The sequence below is a fragment of the Conger conger genome, chromosome 1, assembly GCF_963514075.1.
Source record: "Conger conger chromosome 1, fConCon1.1, whole genome shotgun sequence".
NCBI classification, from domain to species: domain Eukaryota; kingdom Metazoa; phylum Chordata; class Actinopteri; order Anguilliformes; family Congridae; genus Conger; species Conger conger.
The window spans coordinates 77112874-77129848 of NC_083760.1; the positions used below are offsets into that span (position 1 = coordinate 77112874).

Genomic DNA, 16975 nt, shown 5'->3' on the forward strand with positions numbered 1-16975 from the left:
TACTGCCATCCCTCGATTAGCTGGGGTGTAGAGCTGATGAAATGTTCAGGAGAGGCGTGCTGGTGTGACTATTGTGGTGTGACTGAACTGTGATGTGAATGTTACCAAACTCCTGCTTAAGTTTTCATGAAGGAGAATGGGTACCGTTGGCAGCAGAGTGTGCCTATGAAGAGAATGTAGAGGATTGGGGTGGTGGAGGAGTAATGGAAAATAGAATAGTAAAATAAAGAGAATTTGTTTTGTAATTAAAAATAGATTTTTGAGAATTTTCTAAAGATTAAGATAAGACTGATTTATTTTATTTTTTTTAAATCACAAAGCCGGTTCGTCACAAGGGTAAGTAGACTTTTTATGGTAGTGTTTTAGATTTCTAAATCGCTTAAGCTCACAAATACACATTGCACATTTACACCATCATAGTTCATTTTACATGAGTTCTAACACAATGTTTGCAGTGTGTTGTAGCACTTTATAATAGCATGTTCTGTCAATGTAGGTGTGCTTGTAAACAAATCAGGTAAACAAATGAACTCATAAGAAAATGAATATGTTGTGGAATGTAAAGTCTTATATCTCAGAAATGCAATTTTAAATATATGCAAATTGCTACTGCTTTCATAAATGTCATTGGAAATGCATATTTTTATTTTCACCTGATTGCAAATGTCCAATCGGGTTCATAGTCTGTCTTGCTGTTGAACAGATATTGAATGGAATTAAGCATTTCTAATTGGGGAATAAATTATACTTGATAAAGGCATTTAAATGACATTTAGTACACTTACACATAATTTAACAATACATTTTATTTTAACACAGGATCTACTTAAAATTGAGTTCGTTATTTTTATATTTTCCCATAATTTGACATTGAAATATTATACAGGTAGTGCCCAAAAAGGTGGAAACACTTAAGTAAATTAGTATATTGAAAGTAGTGTATTCAACGCAAATAATTATATACAGGTGTAGTTTCTGAGTTACTTAATGCTGGAAGTGATGGAATTCTGATGGTAGTCATGAAATTCTGAGGAACACATCAGCAAAGGACGCTGTGCTCAAAAGAACAGGGTCCTGTCACCATCTTAACCTAGAAGGAGTAAGATTGGGCCTCCAGTAGCTGGGTTAACTTTCTGAATTGCTTCATGTTAATTTTCCTTTCTCTCTTTCCAGCCCCTGTTGATTTTAGTGTTCTGCCTTCCTCACTTCCACACACCCCCCCCCCCCCCCCCCAAATCAAATCCAGCAAAAATGGACCAGCCTGCCTCTGCTCCCTTCAAGATGGAGGTGGGTGCAGATTTGGGATTTGCCCTCTTCTTCCTGTTCCTTCTCTGCTTCTTCCTGCTGGTGACATTGGTGAGATGTGTGCAGATGGTCTTGGACCCGTACAGCGCCATCTCCCTCTCCACCTCCATCTACCAAGATGAGCAGGTCAGCTGAGAGAAAGAAAAGCTCTGAGTCCCTTGGAAGCACAGTATCTATCTCAGCAAGAGCCGAGAACAGACCGGAAGACGTGTCTACTGCTTTCAAAGCCTTGCCACCCTGACCTGGTTCTCAAAACTACATTTAAGGCAGGGCTGTGAGGACATCTTGACCATTACACCATACTGGAACAAAGACACTGTCCAGAAGGCAGCCATGGAAACTCCCCGCTGAAGGGAAAAACTACAGGACTGGTGGCAGATGTGACAGCAGACCTTTCATAACTGAATAAGTACTGTGAGGGAGCCCCTGTGCTGCTGGAGACTTCTAATGTGATGTAAATGGTCAGTGTACGGCAGATATGCCACTGAGAGTACGGCCAAGAAACAGACCCCCTGCAGGACAGGAGGATCGAGTTTGTGAGTGAAACCTGGGAGGGGGGTATGTAAGGGCCTGGTGAGAGTGATCCTCAGTCCTCTAGTTCTGGACAGTCTGGAGTCTGCTGGTTTTCATTCTTGCCTAGAAGTCAGCAACCAATTCAGACGAAAGAAACCAGGTGTCCTGACTTAGCTGTGTATTCGGCTGCTTTCACTGTGCTAGTGCTGAGTAACAACGAAAGCCAGCAGACCCAGTGGCTCTCCAGGACCAGGATTATGGACCATGGGCCTAGAGTCTGTGGGAGCAGTAGTGAATGGAGCAGACCCATATAAAGTGATTGATATGAAGTGTGTGTGGCTTATGTGTCATTCTATAATTATGTCCAGTCATGTAATTAGCATAAGTAGTGCCAGTCAATTCTCATCTCAACAATATGCTATGCAATACTGCTGCTCAAAACAAGCTTTTAACACTGACTTGCTCACTTCATACATTTACTCTCGGAAACTGTGTACAATAAAAGACATTACATACAATGGCGTAACACATTGACACCAAGTTGGCCAATAAGATAATTTCACATTCATGTACAAAAGTTGAAGGATCAATAGTTATTATCTGATGCATGGGTTAAATTAAGCATGCATGATATCTGTGGGTGGGAACCATTTACAAATAAATATACAAAAATATCAATAGATTAAAATACATGTGTTACATTACATGTTGCACTTAGCAGATGCTCACATCCGAGTGATTTACATAAATCGAATGAAAATACATGAAAACAAGTAATATCCATGTACAGGAACGAATCCTGGAATTCGCGCCTGAACGTGTAGACGTGCGCTGATTGCCTGCAACTGCAGCCAGTCTATACATCCTACCAAGAGCTAGCCAGTAATAATTATAATAGGCGGGATTTGTTTTCTCCTCTAGGAGCTGATTGTCCTACAAGTTTTCAGTCAACATAGCTCGAATGTTGATTGGCCAGTGGGCGGGTTCAGTAGGCATGGCCATTGCCCTAGCTGACAGAACGGGAGTGGGGATGGGGGGTTGTGATACACTGAGTTGAAAACATTAGCTCTTGTACTTTCATTGAAACCGTCAAATAGTAGCCATACAAATAAATGCATGCAGATTACCAATGTTTTCTGCTGGAAACGGTTAAATATTGTTTAAACGGATATCGGAAATAACCGAGCAGTCGGAAAGGTAAGTTTAAGACTACCTAGCCATTGCGCTAGCTAAGATGTCGGCATTGTTTGGGAATTGCAACTTGGAGGTAATTTCGACAAGTATTAAAAAAAAAATTCTTCCTAAAAATCTCTTAATGTGACGTTTTATGCACAAAGATAAGTGCAGGTTTTGTGATCGACAGCTAAGTAAAAAAAATGATAAGAGTTGTCATTTGAATTCACGCGCAGCCTGCTGGTGTGGTCGCATAGTTTAAACGCGCCGATGTCGTTCCTTTCTCTCGCTGTTGCTCGTGGTGCTTGTAGTTCTATCTATGTCTGTGTCGCCGTTCGTAGCGAGGGATACATTACTCATTGTCGGTATCAAATGCGTATTCTGCATTATCTATATAAAGTGAATTACTACTTCTGGCGAACGTAAACGCAATATAATTGGATGTATGTTGCACCATACTTGTAGCCTATGTATTAATCGTTTTTAGTAAGACTACATTTACCATCAGCCACTGAATCGGAGCCGTCGGTTGGTGCGAGACTGGAATCCGACTGGCCTCCTGCTGTAGCGTATATCCGTCATATAAAATACTGAATAATTTCATCCATGGCCTGTGGGGAGTCATATCTCCTAGTCTCATACAAGTATACTGACTACCGACTACTTTTATCCTATTTGCAACAGGTAGTCCGGTAATCGATCTCCGACTCCAAACGGTAATGTCCTAGCCATATACAAACGAGTGGATATTATAACCATATTATTTTCTTTCCTGCTGCAAAGTCATTTGGTTAATATACCTGTTATTATGTGAATTCACGCGAGGTACTTGATGGTACAAAATGGAAATCCGAGCAGCACGATAGCCTGTACATTCCGGAAGGCAGACATGAGTATGAATGTCTTGTTCGGCTCGCTGCTAACTTAGTGTATGTGTTTATGTGGTGTATCTGGTTATATGTATAAGTCCTACCTCTACCACAGTTGCATGCATCTGCCGTTTGTCTGCATGAGGTCTCCCTTCTGTCTGTGTATTTGTATGTGTGATTCTGTCATCATTTGTTTGTTTAGGTTGTGGGGGCTGGAGTAAGGTTTACCCCTCCTCCCTCCTACTCTCTCAGGGATGGAGAGCCTTGAGGACGGTCTTGACGAGGAGCTGGGCGTCTCCCTGGAGGAGCTGCGCCGCTGGATCCAGGAGGAGGTGGAGCGCAGTGAGGTGGTGAGGCAGAGGAAGGCTCAGCTGGCTGAGCTGCAAGGCTGGGTGGAGCAGAGAGAGAAGGAGGTTGCTGCCGTGGAGCTGCTCTTCAGCAATGCCTCTGAGTAAGTGTGTGTGTGTGTGTGTGTGTGTGTGTGTGTTGTCATCTTGTATGCTAAGTGTAAAGCATTCCTGACATTGAGAGGCCTGATGTCTTTCTCCTGTCGGTGATGTTCTATGTCCCGTCCAACTGCTGTCTTCAAATACAAGGAATAAGGCGGTATTGTATTGTTTCCCTGTGGCTGTCTTCCCTTAATACTGCTAATCCCGCAGGCCTAAAACTTGGAAGCATGTTTATTATTATCTGCCATTCTGCCACAGAGTTACCATATTAATGAGGCTGGCACTGCATTTTACACTTGGAAGAGCAATTTTGTGCAAAAAAATGAATGTATAAAGGCACTGAAATCTACACAGGACTAGGTAAGAGCACCAAATGAAAATTACATGGGGCCAGTTTCACTGACATAGATTAAGATATTAAATATAAAAAATGTGTTCTTAGTTCTGAATGGAGAATCTCCAGTCACAATTGAATTTAGTCTAGGACTAGGCTTAATCTATGTCTGTGAAACTGGCCCATAGTCTTTATTGCAGGAGGCTACATGTGAGAGTGGGTGGAGAAGTGTGTGGAACTGGGGCCTGTATCATGAAGCAGGGTTACTGACTTAGCTGGGTAACTGCACTTGGGAGGGTTCTGGGTTTTACTCAGTCCAGGTATCCAGCTGACTCAGTAATCCTGCTTTGTGATACGGGCCCCTGGTGTGTGTTACTCTATATTTTTCTTGTGTATTGTGTTCCAGGTCTGTTGTGGAGTGTGAGAGTCTGGTGAAAGAGGTGTACAGTAAAATGGGACTGGCCTACAAGGACAGCAGCTCAGAAGATGAGGGCGGGGGTCAAGGCGCTCAGTCTTCGGAAATCATCGAGATCGACGACGATGATGACGACGACGATGTCATTGCTGTGGGATGTGGTACGTACACTTTACAGCAGTGGTCTCAAACTCAGTGCCGTGGAGAGCCGTGTGTATGCTGTTTCTTTTGTCTTTTTGTTCCAGCCTCGGGTTTTGGTAATATAATTACTTCAAGTTGTTGAATTAGGGTTGTAGGATTGCACATAATGTATATAAAGTGGAATGTTATTTGTGTTGTCGAAATAACAATATATATACCGTGATTTAATGCAGTTAAATGCATATGGCTGAATGTGTAATTGCAATCAATTAAGGCTGCATACGCACGGCCCTCTGTGGTAACGAGTTTGAGACCACTATTTTACACGTCAAAATCCCCCTCTGTTCTATTTGTCCTCAAAGATGGTTGCTCTGGGCTCTGTTTGTAAGGTTTGTTCAATGATTGCGCCAAGTTAATTGTACATCCTGAAGCATAGGATAATGTTTATATTTTGGACAATTTTAGCATTTCTTGTTTGTACAGCCTTGTTCTATAAACGTTCTAAGCGTGCATTGCTCTTTCTTACAGTGGTTCCCCCAAAGAACGTCACAACTCCAGTGAAGGACCCTGCAGTAAGGACTAAATATGCTTGCCGTAAAACCAGGCGGACACACACACTCACACACACAAATGTTTTGACATGAGAGAGTGCTGTTTCTTTCACTCACTCTCTCTCGCTTCCTCTCAGTTGAGCGAGGCATCTGCAGCTCTCCAGAGGTCCTCCCAGCAGGTGCAGAAACTGGCTCAGGCAGTGAACAGGACAACCCCGAATGTCACCCCCACCAAGCTGACCGTTCCTCCCATTGTGCGCAGAGGTCAGTCTCTGTTCCAGCTCTGCTCGACTGTGCCCTCTCCCATGTACCCTCTGTGTGTGTGTGCGCGCCCTCTCCCAAGTGCCCTCTGTGTGTGTGCACCCTCTTCTAAGTGCCCTCTGTGTGTGTGTGTGTGTGTGTGTGTGTGTGTGTGTGTGTGTGTGTGTGTGTGTGTGTGTGTGCCCTCTCCCAAGTGCCCTCTGTGTGTGTGTGTGCGCGCCCTCTCCCAAGTGCCCTCTGTGTGTGTGTGTGTGTGTGTGTGTGTGTGTGTGTGTGTGTGTCTCTCTCTCTCTCCCTCTCCCTCTCCCAAGTGCACTCTCTCTCTCTCTCTCTGTGCCCTCTGAAATCAGCAGATACAGCTGCCGTTTGAGTGTTTTCTAAAGCAGAGTGTCCTCCCTCTGGTTCTCCTGCAGAATCGAGCGGTCAGTCGCTGTCCATGCCAGCCGTGTTTGTGTCGCAGGCTCCGCGCAACACCCCCACCCAGCCAAACCCCTCCCTCAAAGAGGACGCCCTCCACCTGGACATGAGCATCCTGGGCAAGAAGAGGACCAAGACCTGGCACCGTGGCACACTTATAGCCATCACCCCCGTCGGTAAGAGTCGCTATGCTGGACAGTCAAGGAGAATGGGGCTGGTCTACTATCCTATAGGTTTTCACTCCAACCCTAACAAAGCACATCTTGTTCAACAGTTAGAGATCTCTTTCAGCTGCTAAATATTATAATTAGGAGTGCCAAGTTAAAACCTTCAGGATGGTAGATCTTCAGGAAAGGATTGGGAACCTCTATTACTGGGTTTCCCACTGTAAAATAGTTCAATCTTGGTTTCTGCCCTATTTATTGAAATATGGCTTCAGGTGTCAGTCAAATATTTAAACTCACTAAAAACTTGACTCGGTACAAACCGGTCCCTGCATTTGAGGAGGTGTCCATTAATGTATTTCTGACCTGAGTGTATCGTCCTGTTGACAGTCTGTGTGCCGTTTGCTCCTCTCTAGGCTTGGGTTTCAAGTACAAGGTGAAGTTTGAGAACAAAGGGAAGAGCCTGCTGTCGGGGAACCACGTGGCCTTCGACTACCACCCCACCCTGGAGCGCCTGTACGTGGGTGCCCGCGTGGTCGCCAAGTACAAGGACGGCAACCAGGTCTGGCTGTACGCCGGCATCGTGGCCGAGATGCCCAACAGCAAGAACCGCATGAGGTGAGCAAGGGAGGAGGGCCGCAGGGGCAGGGAAGGAAAAAGGACATATTTATGTATATGCACACGCACACGCAACGCACACACATACTCTCTCTTTCTCACACACACACACACACACACACACACGTGCACGCGCGCATAGAAAAATATTTTCATTATGAATTTGTGTTCAGTTCTGTGTGCCGGATCTCTGCGTGGGACTAAGACATTGGGGTGTTAAGAGAATACAGACTGACCCGCTGAATGTGTTCACAGGTTCCTGATATTTTTTGACGACGGTTACGCCTCCTACGTCAGCCTGCCTGAGCTCTACCCCGTCTGCAGACCCTGTAAGACCCCGCCGGCCCCCACCTTCCCGCTTCACTGCAGCTGTATTGAATAAGTAATGGATGCAACGATCAGGCTTTATTACCATGACGGGACTTCTGCCAATAATTTCCAAAAAGGAAATATAGGCCCCGACTATCATCCTTTCATTAATAAGTATCAGTAGAAATGAAACTGATCTACCGTCCTGTAGTTCTTCACTCCTACCCTAACAAAGCACACCCCATTCAGCAGCAAGATATCTTGTTTTGCTGCAAATTGGTAGAATCAGGTGTGCCAAATTAGGGTTGGAGTGAAAACCTACAGGACCATAGATCTCCAGGAACAGGGTTGGGTAATATGAAATTACATGAACGGTCCTGGTAATATGTAATTGGAAAATGAGAGTGTAGTGAAATAAAGTCCTCTCTTTCTTGTGGTTCTCTCTCCCTCCCTCCCTCCCTGCGTCTGTGTGCAGTGAAGAAGACGTGGGAGGACATCGAGGATGGGTCCTGCCGGGACTTCATTGAGGAGTACATCACAGCCTATCCCAACAGACCCATGGTGCTTCTGAAGGCCGGCCAGCTCATCAAGACCGAGTGGGAGGGCACCTGGTGGAAGAGCCGGGTGGAGGAGGTGGACGGCAGCCTGGTCAAGATCCTCTTCCTGGTCAGCCATCACCACCCCACACGCTGTTTATCAATGCAAATTATCCCCAGTGCTCTTATTTGGTGTTGTGTATTGGTCGCACTGGGGTGTGTGCGATTGGTCGGTGTTGGTCGAGGTGTCGTGACACGGTGTCGTTTCAGGACGATAAGCGCAGCGAGTGGATATACCGGGGCTCCACGCGCCTGGAGCCCATGTTCAACCTGAAGATGAACTCCGCCAACTTGGACAAGAAGATGCCCGGGCAGCAGAGGACACGCCCCAACATGGGTACTGCCTGGCTGTGTGTGTGGCTGTGTCTGTCCGTCTATCTGAGCCACCCTTTTTACATACTGATGCAAGTGATTGTGTTAGTCTGTGCTTCCTGTACGTCTCAGTCTGTGCTTCCTGTACGTGTCAGTCTGTGCTTCCTGTACGTGTCAGTCTGTGCTTCCTGTACGTCTCAGTCTGTGCTTCCTGTACGTCTCAGTCTGTGCTCTGTGTTCTAGGAGCGCTGCGGACTAAAGGGCCTGTAGTCCAGTACACCAATGAGACCAGCAACGCTGCAGCCAACAAACCCCTGGTCACGTCCCCGATAACGCGCCCCCTAGTGGCCCCCACCCCTGCACAGCCCTCGCGCACCGAGTGAGTACTGAGGGGTGCGATATCCCAGCATGCTTAGGGAGGCCGCCCTGTGTGATGTTAGTCTTAGGATCGAAGTAGGGAGCATGTGTTCAGGGCTAAAAAGTGAAAGGTTACTCGTTGGATAAAATGCGCATAGAATTTAAGGGAAAACGGATCATCTGTTGTACTGTAGCTAACAGCTTGACCCTCTTACTAGCTACCAGGTAAATTCTTATTCTGTTTTCTCTCTCCATCTCCCCCCGTTAAGGAGCCCTGACAGCTTGGCTCGGTCCAAACAGCAAGTGGCCAAAAAGAGCACGTCCCCCTTCATGCCGCCCTTCGTTGCTCCTCGCCCGGGAGGCCCCAGCGAAGCCCAGCAGAGCAGCCCCAAGCCCCTCCAGACCTTCCCGGCCCTCCCCAGCCCTGGGACCATCGTCCCCAGCAATGCCTCCAGGTGAGCAGGCCAGTGTGCGAGGAACAGGTGGCAGAGTTGACAGAGGGGAGAGTAGATGAGCAGAGAACCCTGTGCTATGACTATTTTCTTTATTTTCTTCACTTCCTGCCCCAAAGACTGTTGCAGGTGCTAACGACACATGTGAAGGGGGTGAACAGGGAGTCCATTTTCATTCATTCTTCCTGTGTCTCTGTCCCTCTCTCCCCCTCTCTCTGCCCCCCACCCTGCCCTTGCTCTCTGTCCCTCTCTCTGCCCCCCACCCTGCCCTTGCTCTCTGTCCCTCTCTGTCCCTCTCTCTGCCCCCCACCCTGGCCTCGCTCTCTGTCTCTCTCCAGGATCTTTGTCCTGCAGTCGGGGGCTCTGGCCACCCTGCCCCCCCAGCAGTCCCTGCTGACTATCGCACCCCCGCCTCAGCAGCCATACCCCTCGGACCGAATCCCCCACGAGCCCTCCTACCAGGCCCCCAACGAGCGCCTCTTCTACCTCCCGCACAACTGCTCGCCCGCCTGCCTGAACCGCATCCGACCGGCTCGCCTGGACCAGTACCGCAGCCGCAACCCGCTGCTCGTGCCCCTGCTCTACGAGTTCCGCCGCATGACCGGCCGCCGCCGCGTCAACCGCAAGGTCAGGGTCCTGACCGCACCCCGCCCCTCTGACCGCACCCTGACCTTCTGACCACGCCACGCCCTTCTGACCCCACCCCAACCTTCTGACCGCACCCCGCCCTTCTGACCGCACCCCGACCTTCTGACCATGCCAGGCCCTTCTGACCGCACCCCGCCCTTCTGACCGCACCCTGACCTTCTGACCCCACCCCGACCTTCTGACCGCACATTAATGGTGGATGCTTTCTTGCAATTTCCTGGTAATTCCACCAGACATCCAGGATGTATTGCTGAACAGATCAACATACCACCATGGGCATTGTTCTGTTGGTTGTTGGTAACGTACTCCGTGGTTGGTACCTATCAGGCCAAATCGCAACGCAGATTTTGGTGCCATGCGCCTTCTAACTGTCGAATCAGTCATGTCAGCATTTGCCATCAGCAAGCTAGCTAGCGTTAAACTCCAAAATGGGATCAATTATAAGTAGAAAGTATATTTTAGTTTATTGTTCAATTTCTTTGCCTTTGGAATGAAAAAGATTACTCTCATCATTTGTTCTTAAGAAGTTTTCTGTTCAGGCACCGTTTCAGCATCAGTATCCGCAAAATCTAAACAATACCCGTTCTATTACCCCTGAGGTCAACATGCTGTTTATGTGCTGTGTCTTCATGGTGTTTCCGAGGCGTTTCCCCTGAGAGAGTGCCTCGCTCTTCCCCCCCCCTCCAGATGTCCTTCCACGTGATCTACAAGTCCCCGTGTGGCCTGTGCCTGCGCAGCATGGCTGAGATCCAGCGCTACCTGTTCCAGACGCACTGCGACTTCATCTTCCTGGAGATGTTCTGCCTGGACCCCTACGTGCTGGTGGACCGCCGCTTCCAGCCCCAGAAGCCCTTCTACTTCTTCCGGGACATCACGGACGGGCACGAGGACATCCCCCTGTCCTGCGTCAACGAGATCGACATGACGCCCCCGCCCAAAGTGGCCTACAGCAAGGAGCGCATCCCTGCCGACGGCGTCTACATCAACACGAGCCCCGACTTCCTGGTGGGCTGTGACTGCACCGACGGCTGCAGGGACAAGTCAGTGTTGCGTTGGGGTCATTTAGCTGACGCTTTTATCCAAAGCCGCTTTCTGCTGATTAGACTATGCGGGGATCCGTTCCCCTGGAGCAGTGTGAAGGTTAAGGGCCTTGCTCAAGGGCCCAGCAGCTGCACCGATCTTATCGCGGCTACGCTGGGGCTTCGACCACCGACCTTCCCAGTCGAACCAGATCGGCCATAGGCTGCCCCATGCCCCATGCCCCATGGTAAACAAGTGCATGGGTTAGCCTGTGTGTGCGTTGGTGCGCACAATGGCACAGAATACACCGCTTAATGTAACATATATACTCATAAGAACATCGTATAAAATGTAATGCTATCGTTGAAAGACATCTTGACCCATCACCTGTTACCTGGTAGGATTCAGTAGTGTAGGTATTGTGTAACTGTGGAGGGGAGGCAGCCCTGTGCCTCAGATCTTTGTGTCTGTGTGTGAAGTGATTGTCAGGTTTGTCGCTGCTGTGTTTCGGAATGTGAGGGCCGGTGAGAGTGAGGGATGTGCAGAGACGGGTACGGTATATCAGTTTTACATTGGGGGGACATTCCTTCGCAGGTCAAAGTGTTCCTGTCACCAGCTCACTCTCCAGGCCACTGCCTGCACCCCAGGGGCTCAGGTCAACCCAAACGCTGGCTACACTCAGAAGAGGCTGGAGGAGTGTCTGCCCACCGGGTGAGCATCTGTCTGTCTGTCTGTCTGTCTGTTTGTCCACTGTTCTGCCTGTGTGTCCGTCTGCTTGTCAGTGCTTTGTTCCTGTGATGCCTTGTATGACAACCCATTCGTCCAAAGCTAAAATGACCTCTCCCTCCCTCTCTCTCTCCCTCCCTTTCTCTCTCTCTCTCTCCCTCCCCTCCCTCTCTCTTCCTCTCTCTCTATCCCTCTCTCCCTCTCTCTCCCTCCCTCTCTCTATCTCTCTCCCTCCACCTCTCTCTTCTTTCTCTCGCCCTCTCTCTCTCTCCTTCTCTCTCTCTCTCTCTCCCTCCAGGATATACGAGTGTAATAAGCGCTGTCGCTGTAACCCCCAGATGTGCATTAACAGGCTGGTGCAGCACGGTTTGCAGGTGCGCCTGCAGCTCTTTAAGACCCAGAACAAGGGCTGGGGCATCCGCTGCCTGGACGACGTAGCCAAAGGCTCCTTCGTCTGCATCTACGCCGGTGAGGGAGTGAGGGAATGAGGGAGCGAGGGAGAGTGCAGAGGGGGGAGAGGGAGGGAGAGAGGAAGGGAAGCAGGGTGGTCACGGCAGCCCTGTTGAGGGCAAATCAGGATATTGTATGTGTGGAAAGTATCAAGGACGCCTTGTGTTATTGTATGTGGAAGCATAGGAAATCTTTCAATCATTTTTGCAATTAGTAACTTCACTGTCTAACTCTGGACTGGGAAAGACTGTTTCTCAGGGGTCCTTGCTCCTGTTGAGATGGTCACTCTTTCTCAGAAGGGGGAGCTCCATTTCTTCACTGGCTTGTGTCCCTGTCCGTGTGTTATTATCTCTTCCCCTCGCTTCCCTCTCTCAGGTAAAATCTTGACCGACGACTTTGCGGACAAGGAGGGTCTGGAGATGGGCGACGAGTACTTCGCCAACCTGGACCACATCGAGAGCGTGGAGAACTTCAAGGAGGGCTACGAGAGCGAGGCGCACTGCTCGGACAGCGACGGCAGCGGCGTGGACATGAGCCGCGTGAAGAGCTCCTCGCTGTCGCTCACGGGCCGGCCCGCGCGCAAGGCCGAGGAGGACACCAACAGCGGCACCGGGGGCCGAGGCGAGTCCCCCTGCGCGTCCCGCGTCCCGCCCCGGGTTCACGTGCCGCCGCGACGTGGCCCCTCGCTCACACCCGCCCTCTCCTCCGTCTCTCCCCAGGCCGGGGCGACTCCTCTGGAGAGGGAGAGGACGACGAGGAGGAGGACGAAGATTCCAACGAGGACGAGGACGACAGCTCGGACGACAACTTTGTGAAGGACACGTACTACAGCTCCAGCTCGGTGTGGAGGAGCTACACCACCCGCAGGCAGGCCAAGGGCCTGAAGGAGGGTGAGGGACTGGTGTCCGACGGGGTGTGTGGGAGATTTGGGCCAAGGGCCTGAAGGAGGGTGAGGGACTGGTGGTCCGGCAGGGCATGTGGGAAATTTGGGTCGGCGTTGGGCTCTGGTGACCTCTCCTGCTTTCTCCCCCCTCCCCAGGGAGCCAGGACAGTAAAGACGGGCTGAGCGGATCGGCCGGGGGCCCACAGGACACCAAGCCGCCCCCCATGCCCGAGGAGAGCGGGAAGAGCAAGGTGGCCTCCTGGCTGACCAGCCAGTCCCCCGCCTCGCAGCCCATGGTCAAACTGGAAGGGCTGAAGGCCGAGAAGAAGGTGAGCGGCCGTTCGCCTTCGTGACATCATGTCTTTCTGAGGTGTGACATCATCTGAATCCTAATCCACTCTCCTTCTCGTTGCTATAGGAACCTGTGGAACAGAAAGGCCTGTCGTAAGTCCCCCCTCCCTCCACCCAAATATATCGAGCCTCCTGTCAGAGCAGATTCTGGCTCACGCACTCTCCAGTGCGACCAGTGAGTGTGAAAGGGACAGGTTTATAGGCACTGCTTGTGGCTAAAGAACATGCATGTCACAGTTGCATGCACTGGAGAAGGAGTGTAGCAGAACTGCCCGAGAGAGAACGAATGTTGTGAGTTGTGTGATGCACTGCTGAAGGTGACATTTCTTCTCTTTCATTGAAACGGCGCGGCGACAGCAACCCCTCAGTGAAGCGGCTCCACGGGGGAAACACGGTACGGTCCGCTCTCTACGGTCTCTCTCTCACTGCCGACCAGTCTGTCTGAGCACGTGCTCCGTTTTTCTCAAGTAGAAAATATTAGCTTGTTTAAAGTTATTGTTTGCTTTTTGCCATGTGAAATTCTTACCCCATTGGCAAATCTCGAAATGAGTCAAACTATCTAACCTAATTGGCAATATTTTTGCACCTCATTTAGCAAATATAAACAAGATTTAAGATGTATAAAACTTGTATTTTACATATAAGACTAAAATACTTGTTATGATGGACTTGTTTTGACATTTTTTGTCCACTGCCTCAAAAATAGTGTTCTCTATTGAACCTGAGTTGTGATGAGTAGTATTTTCTGCGGAATGACAGTGAAAAAGAGTAGTGATGTTAAAATGAGTCCTGAAGTAGGGTTTCTCTTAAACAAATAAGTGAATCAAAAGGATTTCAGTGGAGTGGACTGAACCAATTTCCTGGACTTCCAGTTTTACATGCAATACCACACTGAATTGTTCTGGTCTCGTGCATGAATTCGTCAAATATTTCTCTCTCTTGGTCTCCTCTTTTCTCATCATTTGTCGGTCGGTCTGTCAGGATGTGATGACCCTCTCTGACAGTGACGACGTGCAGACCATCAGCTCTGGCTCAGAGGACAACAAGGAGAGGGAGAAACAGGCTCAGGGTAAGGGTGCGGGGTGGACTGATAAATGAAGCGCCTCTTTTGTAGTCCGCCTCCGTTGGGTAACAGTCCTCCTCCGCCAGGTCCCGTGAAGAGACAGGTGGCGGTGAAGTCCACCCGAGGCTTTGCCCTCAAGTCCACCCACGGGCTGGTGGTGAAGACGGGCGGCGTGGGGGGCGGAGGGGCCGGCGGGACTGGAGGCTCAGCGGGCCCTGGGGGGCCCACGGCGGAAAGTGGCCCCATGTGGAAGAACACCAGGCAGTTTTTCGACGGCGAGGAGTCCTGTTACATCATCGACGCCAAGCTGGAGGGTAACCTGGGGCGATATCTCAACGTAAGTGCCACTTGCTAGCGGGAGGGATGAGGGGGGGGAAATGGGGGATGGCTAACGTAATTAATGCTGGTTCTGTGATCATCAAAAACAATGTCCTGGGGCCTCATTCAGTGCATGGATGAGCCTCACAGCCTCAGATTGACTCCAGTCAGTGCCAGTGCTGACTTGGCTTGGCTGGTTGGCTGCCCCATAGGGCGATGCACTGTTGCTGAGTGTGTAGGAGAGTTCAGTCGTTTGGGGAACTATAAACTGCTAAGTGGATAGGGCACCCGTGGACGGCGTGCTAAAGCCGCGTCTTCCGACTGCGCTCTGTAAGAGCGTGCGTTTAGGGGGCAAAAACGTGGATGTCCACTCCTAATTCAGCAGTTGGGGTCGCAGCATGAAGGCCACTGCGGTGGTGGACGATTCCATATCAGGGCAGGAGGGCAGCCCCACATTGAGTGCCGTTTTTAAAGGGGGGGGGGGGCCCTTTCCTTCAGCATGTCATTCACCTGGTGACTCTTCCTTCCTCTGTTCCTCCATACAGCATAGCTGCAGTCCCAACCTGTTTGTGCAGAACGTCTTCGTGGACACGCACGACCTGCGCTTCCCCTGGGTGGCCTTCTTCGCCAGCAAGTCAGTGTGCTTCAGGATACTTTCTCCCATGTCTGCGACTGATAGAACCGCCACAAATATATCCTCACTGCACTGAAGGAACCTACACCATGCAGCTCATTTCTAATACACTCATTTCTCATACTCCCCAGCTCAATGCTAATACACCCAGCTCATTTCTACACCCAACTAAACGTGTGTGTATTTAATTTACCCCTCCCCTGACATTCCTTGGTCTGGTGACTTGCTATAAATAGTTTTTACATGCCAGTCTGCATACTTTACCTATAACCTGCTTTGCCTTTGGTAGTTACCTTTGATTTGTTCTCTTGGAATGAAAGGGCAGCATGGAGAAAGAATGGTATTTGTGATCTTTATAAGATACTAAAAGTTTAGTTTAACTTGCTTGTGCACAGACGCACGCTTACTAAACCCAGTGCTAAAATAGGAGGATTGTTGAGCTCAGTGTGCATTTCTTCAGTCAAGCTGGGAGCTGTGGGCTCCTTAACTTGTAGTCATTCTTAAAAGACTGATAAGAAGCGATTAAGTGGTATCCCTGTAATAAAAATTATAAAAAAAGTAATCACTCAATAGAATTAATTATGATCTGGCACGTAAAGTAGTATTCTTGGGTGTATACCCGTTACCGTGGTAACGTGGTTTATAAATTCGAGCCAACGCTGATGTCACAAAGGTATGTTTACCACTGATTAGGATTGTACTGACGCCTGCATTCACGGTTCAGAACAAAAAAAAAGGAGCTGTCGGTTTGTATTGACAGGAGCCATCTCCTCTGTTTCTGCAGGCGGATCAGGGCCGGCACAGAGCTCACCTGGGACTACAACTACGAGGTGGGGAGTGTGGAGGGCAAGGAGCTGCTCTGCTGCTGCGGGTCTACAGAGTGCCGGGGACGGCTGCTCTAGAGACCCCGGGCGCCTCCACCGCACGGCTCCCACTCCTCCACTGTCCGCGTTATACCTTCCAACATGCACACGAATGACGTTTACGCTAATGTGGGCACCAGTCCCGTTAACTGCATGCGTGTGTGCATGCGTGTGTGCACGCGTGAATGTGCGCGTGTCTGTCTCTGTGGATAGTATGTTGCTTCGCCAGTTTTTTGTCATCCCTCAGCCCTCCATCCCCCCATCGTCTCTCTCCCTCTCCCTCTCCCTCTCCCTCTCCCTCTCCCTCTCCCTCTCCCTCTCCCTCTCCCTCTCCCTCTCCCTCTCCCTCTCCCTCTCCCTCTCCCTCTCCCTCTCCCTCCATGCCCTGCCCGTTATCATTCAGAAGCTCATTTGACTCATTAACATGCTGTGACTGCTATGGTTTTGTTTTTGTTTTTATCTTTTTGTCTCTGTGCCCAAGTCTGTTTCTGTGTGTCCGTGTCTATAATTCCAGACCAAATCGTACTTTGTCACAGTTGAATAAAACTTCTCATCACACCTAGTCAGACCCCTTGATTTGGTTTCAAACTTATTGATGACATTGTTTTACAATTGGGAGTCCATAGGAGTGATTTTCAAGGTCATTTTCTAATGTACAACATATTTATGTATAGAGCCCTATTGTGTTTGATTGATTTTCATTTTTCTGCCATAAGTGTTTGCATGGCAAAAACTGTACATCATAGAGAAACCAAATTTGTTTGTGCATGGTGGTTATGGAGT

The 16975-nt window shown here is 49.4% G+C and overlaps 1 protein-coding gene across 3 annotated transcripts; it reads left to right on the forward strand.

Annotated features, from left to right (window-relative positions):
- The first annotated feature begins 2807 nt into the window (after positions 1–2807).
- setdb1b (SET domain bifurcated histone lysine methyltransferase 1b) lies at positions 2808–16417 on the forward strand. 3 transcript variants are annotated; one of them, XM_061251874.1, is made up of 25 exons: positions 2808–3015; positions 4063–4311; positions 5050–5219; positions 5728–5771; positions 5888–6014; positions 6425–6604; positions 7009–7210; positions 7466–7539; positions 7995–8185; positions 8326–8452; positions 8671–8806; positions 9054–9239; positions 9575–9863; positions 10572–10924; positions 11499–11615; positions 11929–12098; positions 12456–12701; positions 12800–12970; positions 13120–13292; positions 13382–13407; positions 13672–13708; positions 14296–14383; positions 14464–14714; positions 15241–15329; positions 16114–16417. In XM_061251874.1, the coding sequence occupies exons 2-25, from the start codon at positions 4115–4117 to the stop codon at positions 16229–16231; spliced, it is 3762 nt and encodes a 1253-aa protein (XP_061107858.1). In that variant the 5' UTR covers positions 2808–3015; positions 4063–4114; the 3' UTR covers positions 16232–16417. The 3 variants fall into 3 exon arrangements, with proteins under 3 accessions (XP_061107858.1, XP_061107841.1, XP_061107849.1); XM_061251857.1 differs by having other exon boundaries at positions 4113–4311; XM_061251865.1 differs by lacking the exon at positions 2808–3015 and adding an exon at positions 3349–3707 and having other exon boundaries at positions 4113–4311.
- Positions 16418–16975: the final 558 nt, after the last annotated feature.